At 37.7% G+C, this 7,039-nt stretch overlaps 1 protein-coding gene across 1 annotated transcript; it reads right to left on the reverse strand.

Annotated features, from left to right (window-relative positions):
* Positions 1–1,277: 1,277 nt before the first annotated feature.
* Positions 1,278–6,664, reverse strand: LOC134059559 (urokinase plasminogen activator surface receptor-like). The gene is made up of 5 exons (XM_062516002.1): positions 6,643–6,664; positions 6,208–6,318; positions 5,969–6,112; positions 2,378–2,488; positions 1,278–1,603 (listed from the first exon to the last, which is right to left on the reverse strand). The coding sequence occupies exons 1-5, from the start codon at positions 6,662–6,664 to the stop codon at positions 1,278–1,280; spliced, it is 714 nt and encodes a 237-aa protein (XP_062371986.1).
* Positions 6,665–7,039: the final 375 nt, after the last annotated feature.

A 7,039-nucleotide genomic window follows, 5' to 3' on the forward strand; every position in this document is an offset into this window, starting at 1 on the left:
AAATAAATAGTTCGGAATTAAAATATTCTCCTTCGAGTTTACATGGAAATAATAATTCCAATTGAATTTTACATGGAAAATACGTTAATTCGCCTTTATTTTATTCCGCTCAATGTCTGGGGGTTGGGAAGGGTTCTGATTGGACAGGCGGTGCATGAACGGAGCCTAATTAAGGTCTAACGGAAGAAAATAAACTCTAGCTGGCTACTGGCTTTTTTTGTCATCTCGGGTTACAGTTACGCCATGGACACAAACAATAAAAACTGTTTTCGCAGTCATTCTGATAATAGGCCTACTATTTAAGCAGCAGCTCGAGAATATTATCACGCTTCACATATGCCAGCTGTAGAGAAGAAGAGAAGAGTGTCGGAGAAGGGAGGAAGGAGACAAACGACTTCTTCGACTACTCTACCTCAGCCCACTCCCGTATCCTACTCGCAAATCCAAAAAGCAGTGGATGAAAGTCCGAAGCAAGGACTGGTGGAGCCGAATTTGGCAATGGAACGAGCATGCGCTACTTCTTTGTCTTCATACGAGCATGCACCAAACAAACAGAATAAACTTTAAGAGGAAAGTTTATTCTGTTTGTTTGGTGCATGCTCGTAAAGGTTTACTGTAGGCCTACATCATCAAGGAATTAATTAATTCCGCTTTAAAATCGTAGTAAACCACCCACTTACTTCGGAATTAAGTTTCATTCTGAATAATCATTTCCATGCAGAATAAGTGTTTACATGGTCTTTTTAATTTTTTGGTCTTTTTAAGTTTGTTTTATTCGGAATTAAAGCGCTCATGTAAATGCAGAAACTGTGTGCAGATCTTCTCTTCTTTTAAATATATACTTTGTCTGGCACCTGATCACCTTTGGATGTGTGCACTGCACACTATTCAATTCATCATATCACTATTATATTTATCATATGACAGTATTATTCTTGGACTTGAAGATGTGTCCAGTCAGTCCTGGGGATGACAAACCAATTATACCAACCATAGATAGTGGAGGTTTACTCATATTGCTGAACTTTTTTGGTCAATGCAGAACAGGCATCACCTCTCCTCCCCTAAAAACAGCTTTGACCAAATATGCTCAGATTATTTGGTTATTATATCATAATTATTGATAGGTAACACACATAAACCCCAAGCCTGAGTACAATCATAAGCATATTCATAAATCATTCATAAATCAAGACATTATGGAACCACAGCCTCTCAGTATCAGACAGAGGAGGACAGAACAGGTGACCTGAGAGAAACTCTGAAAGGCACATTGTTCAGTGGACACACAGGACAGAGAGGACATACCCCAGCAGGAGCAGAACACCCTGTACCCCACTCTTATCAGTGTTATTCGGAGGCACCGTGACAGCCTCAGTAGAATTATTCTCAGGAGCAACAGATGTGGCATCTTCAACAGGTGTGGCATCTGTTGAAGGTGTGCCATCTTCAGAAAGCCTCTCACAATCTTCCACACTCATGTCACAGTTGCACAGGTTCCCCTGACAACAACTTATTTCAAAAACGTTACTGTTTTGCAGAGACAGACAGTAATCAGAAGAGGTGCATCCTTTCGCAGTGATGTTGTCATTGGCCCAATCAGCTGAAATTGTACATGAAAAGTTGTGGTAACACTTTACTTGACGGGTTCATTCATAACACATTCATAACAGCTGTCATGAAATGCACATGAAGCATTCATGACTGATTCATGAAACATGACTCAACATTCATACCAACACTTTAATGAATGTGGAAGACAAAACGACGACGAAAACATGTCAAAATAAAAGTCCAACAATCTAGTAATCCATATACAGAGTATTATGAATCTACTCCAGCATTTGTAAACATCTCATGAATATTTGATGAAGTCTACTTCAAATGTCACTTTACTATACGAGTTGTGAAGTATTTATCGAAGTGACTGACCATCTGTTGACCTCTGAATGGTTGGACATTCCTGTTTTATATATCTCATTATCTCTATGTCATTGGTGTAGACAATTATGCATTCTTCAGAGGTTACTATCATAAAATAAACAAACAGACAAACAAAAAAACCTAAATTCTCCTGGACACTGAACTTCCCTGTTTACTAAGATGTGACATGATCAGGTGGGCTAAAACAAAAAAGACAGCAATGCTGCTTTGCGATTGTTGACAAGTTTTTTACGTTTTGTCTTCCACATTCATGAAAGGGTTGGTATGAATGTTGAGTCATGTTTCATGAAACAGTCATGAATACTTCATGTGCAGTTCATGACAGCTGTTATAAATGTGTTATGAACGAACCCGTCAAGTAAAGTGTTACCAAAGTGGTTATAAAAGATGACTGAAACACAATTGAGATTGATGGACTTGAAAGGAAACTCACGTGATGTAATGCAACCATCCTCATCTCCAACACAGGTGAGTTTTTTTGTGCAGTCACCTCCATCACAGGTGAAACATTCATTCCCATTGGGTGAATCATCTATTTGAAACTCTGAAAAACATTATATACACACACGCACACACACACAGTAAGTCATGCTATTATTTTTTTGCATTTCAGGTCATATCAATACAATTGTGCTTGTGCTGTTTTGATTGAATATAAATCAAATATATACCGTGTAAGGTATGGTCAAAGGGACATTGACAACAGTGCCTACAGATATACAGGTAATCATATATACTCACTGAAATACTGAAATACATTTAATTAATTATTCTTAAAACACAACACACACAATGCATAACAACAAACAACCCCACTGGGGTATCCTACGAAGCAAGTTAGACATATAGGCTATCTAGACATATCGAGGCTACACAAAGCCTTAACCCGGGTTATTACAGTTTTTCTCAGTCGCTTTGGTACATTTCTCGAATCATCCTGAGATTTGCTAAACAGTAAGTGTATTTCTCAAAACTATTCGTACAAATAGCAAAACACCATGGATTAGCTGCAAAAGACAGTTTCTTGCTCACAATCCTCAAACTAAACATTTGTGTCAATGAACATGTCAGTGCATCAGAATGTCAAGTCCTTGTGTCATCGTGTACGGATAAGACAGTCAAATGACTTAGTCATGTTGTCAGCATAACAGTGTTCTCTGGAGGGATGTTCTGATGTAAACTATGGCTAAAATATGTATGACATTTTTTGTAAATTGTAGGTTACAGCTTAGTGTACTATGGGACTATATTCACATTTACGCTTTTACTGTGTTTTACTGTAATTTGTTGACAGACCCTGTCACAGAAAGGAAAAGACAGCACTGCATGTCTTCACATGCATACAAATATTTGCAGATACACACGCATGCTGTTTAATTCTTTTCACTAAACAAGTCAGTCTAACATACGCACAGCAGATATATTTACATTGGTGTGAACAAAAAAAATAAAAAAAAGAAAAGAAACAAACAAAAAAAACCGCAATAAACTGAAAAAAAAAATTGCAAGAAAAACTTTTTTGTTGCAAAAAAGGTGCTCACCTGTGGTCTTTTCATAGTGCTTACTTCCTGATTGAAGTGATATAAACTAGATGTACCGCATAGCAGTACACATTATGACCGCCGCTCAGTTCTGCACATTCTCTCGACAGACATAAATGACGCTTGTCAACTTTCCTGTATTTCCTATTTGTGCCATTTATATCTCCTACACTTGCAGCTCATGTGTATATAAACTAGATGTACCGCATGTTTGTGTGTGTGTTTGTGTGTGTGCATACATTTTAGGGGTGCAACGGATCAAAAAACTCACAGTTCGGATCGTTCCTCGGATCAAGAGTCACGGATTGGATCATTTTTCAGATCAGCAAAAAAAAAAAAGACAAGACAATACAAATACATAGTTTTATCTTTGACGGGATGTAGTAACGTGGCTCAAGCACTTTTAGTGTGTATTTAAAGTAGGCTAGTGTTGTCACGATACCAAAATTATTGTTTCGAAACAATACTAAGTCAAGAATGGCTTTTTCGATGCTTTTTTACAATTTTAGTTGATTATGTGTTTAATCATCAGTAGCCTTATATTGAATATTGTGTGATCATTCACACCAGTGGCCATCCAAGATTCTGCTTGACCCTCCACACACACACACACACACACACACACACACACACACACACACACAGAGAAATTTATAGTCATTTCTATATATATTATACATATATTTTAGAATTCATATATAAGTGTATATATTTTGTTAATAATGTTTAGTATTTTACAATCTGCATAATTACTAGCTACAAATATTTAGTCATTTGTGTACTGATTTAGCCTATCTTTAATGTGGTGTGTAGGTCTCTAATGGAGTGCGCATAGGAGGTGTGTGTAATTGAGTCCCTGTCGCTTTAAGAAATACGTGAGGGTAGCCTGCAGTCGGTTTTATTCTTGAGAAGATTCTTGTGATATAGTGCATGATGACAAGGATATGTGGATGCACTTCGTTATGCTTTCTGTGTCATTAGATAGAATACATATTAATAAAATTAACGAGTCGAAGAAAATCTTTCTGGGATCATAAAAGAGATGAGTGTCTTGCAATGCTCCTTTTATGATTTTAGTGAGCACTATGATTTTAGTTAGCATAAGCTATCTCCAGATGTACAAATTCGCCAAGGTTGCGTAGCTTATTGCTGACATTGAACCCGACAGTAAGCCTAAATGACCTAAATATCATAACATAGGTAGGTGCGCAACAAACTTGAGAGATGTAAGCCCCCCATGGATGAAAGTCCACAAAACGTGGATGTCAGGTTGATCATACACATGAAACTTGGCGACGCAAGTTGCTTCAGTCTACTTGCAGATAAGTCATGAATTATAGTATTAGGAAGTGGTTTACAAAACATGTATTCACATCCTTACTAATCATTAGTGCATATGTAACAACTGTTAAATAATGAATAGTATTTCATTAACAAAATGTTATTGCATGATACATGAAGTATTAGCAACAATTTATACATATTTTAGAAATAGGCTTATTCACTATGGACAAACCAATCATAACTTTATGAACAAATGCTTAAGTGATGATAAATTATGCATGGACAATTAATCACTAATGGTGAACAAACCATTAACTAATAGTTAACAAATGCTTAATAGATGATGAATTGTGTGTAGTTATTATAAAGTGTTACCCCAATTTTTAGCCCATTCAGATTTGAATCGGATGGCGCTTTTAAAGTCTGAACAGTGACAGATCACATGAAATCCGATTTTTGCGAAACGGATCCAAACCACATCCAGGAGGTAGTTTCATAATATGGCATTCATATCGGATATGGACAGATCCGTCTCAGTCTGAACAGCTCCCAACACTCAGACTCAGACTCAGGTTTTGACTGTTTGAAAATTTGACTTAACAATTACTCCATGCTAAACAGTGCATTATACAGTCTCTGTTCTGTTTATGGATGTTGCAAGAATCCATGTAGGTCTATTAAATGTCGTTAAATAATTAAATTGCCTTCCAATAGTTTGAAGCGGAGCTTACCACAGAGTAGTTTCAGTTTTTGTCGCGCAAACGCATGCATGCATGCATTCAATGAACACTCACCTAGTGTGGCTCTATGTTTAATCACATCGAATTAGCAAGTAAGCTATTTCCTCCTGGTGGCAGAAACGTTTGATTTCGTTGCTACAGCAACCTCTCAGATCGGTTAGTAGTGTGGCCCAGTCTGAACAGAGCCATATCCGATTTGGACACTTGCTATAAACAGCGCCCTAAAAAGTCAGCCCTAAAAATCGGATATGAGAAGGAATACGTTCAGATTCGTCTGCAGTCTGAACGCAGCCAAAAGGGAGCACATTGATGGGGAAATTAAGACAGGTGAGTGAACATACATGATGTCCGCATGACAATGATTGTTCTTGGCATTCAACTTCTCAATTCATAAACATATCATCATCAAAACCCTTGTGCATACTGTTGACGAGATATTAAAGACTGTGCTTAATGTACCTGGAATAATCTGATCATTGCAGAGGTCTCCTTGACAGCATTTGGTGTTAAGTGTATACTGAAAAAGTCCAAGGTTTATTGACCCAGATATGCAGGAAGGTGATGGCGCACACGCTCTTCCATAGGAAACTGTTTTTGAAAGAGCTGTGAAAAGGAATACAAGTCACCAACTCTGCATCAGATAAGGCCCAATATCCAGAACATTCAATAGCTTACCTTGAGTAATGGCTTAATCTTACCGTATGCTGCAAAGGTCGTGCTGGCACAAGACTCATAACTTTCTGGACAGGTCACATTTGGGCAGTCCTGAGAATCATCTGTATTGCAATTGTAGCAAATGAGTGCAGCGACTAGATACAGAATAATTAGTGAACATCACATTTTCAAAAATATCAGAACATGCCAAAATCATGTGAGTGTCTGGAAATACCCTTGGTCCAAAAATAGTTTTAAAAACACATCATTAAAATGATTACCTTCAGAGATTAACACACACAAAAGACCAAGGGTAATAGCGTTGAGTTTCATCTTGACTGAAGTGATACAAAAAGGAACAATGGAACCTCTTTATATCAGTAAGGTGGGATGGGATTTTCCAGGACTGAAGTACCAAATCAAACATAAGTGAGACCTGATGTTTTGATATCACAAGCACCTGCTTGCTTGTCTGTGACCCATAACTGATGTGTTATCCATGTTGCCTGTAAACCCCCCAAGCTGTTCATAGTACTCTAAAGATGGAATTCAAAAGGTTCCTACAAGAACCTTTGTATGAGACAGTGTACTGCCCACACACACAAACACAAACTTACACACACATTTATGCACAAAAGCAAACAAACACATGCACACACTCATTTATATACACATGAGCTGCAAGAGTAGGATATATATGCATGAACTGCACAAATAGGTGATATACAGTAGGACAGTTGACAAGCGTTATTTATTTCTGTGGAGAGAACGTGCAGAACTGAGCGGCGGTCATATTGTGTACCGCTACCGGTACATCTATTTTCTCCCATGGGTCCTTTGCACCATGACTTCAAGCCAAAGCTGTTCCCAAACGCT

Source organism: Sardina pilchardus, chromosome 16 (genome assembly GCF_963854185.1).
Source record: "Sardina pilchardus chromosome 16, fSarPil1.1, whole genome shotgun sequence".
NCBI classification, from domain to species: domain Eukaryota; kingdom Metazoa; phylum Chordata; class Actinopteri; order Clupeiformes; family Clupeidae; genus Sardina; species Sardina pilchardus.

Bases quoted from the DNA above. Each gene is read 5' to 3' on its own strand.
- LOC134059559 (XM_062516002.1), bottom strand. From the start codon at position 6,664: ATGGATAACACATCAGTTATGG. The intron at 6,319-6,642 runs GTCACAGACAAG...TTCTGTATCTAG, and splicing joins GGATAACACATCAGTTATGG to TCGCTGCACTCATTTGCTAC. The intron at 2,489-5,968 runs GTACATTAAGCA...AATGTTTTTCAG, and splicing joins CAATGATCAGATTATTCCAG to AGTTTCAAATAGATGATTCA.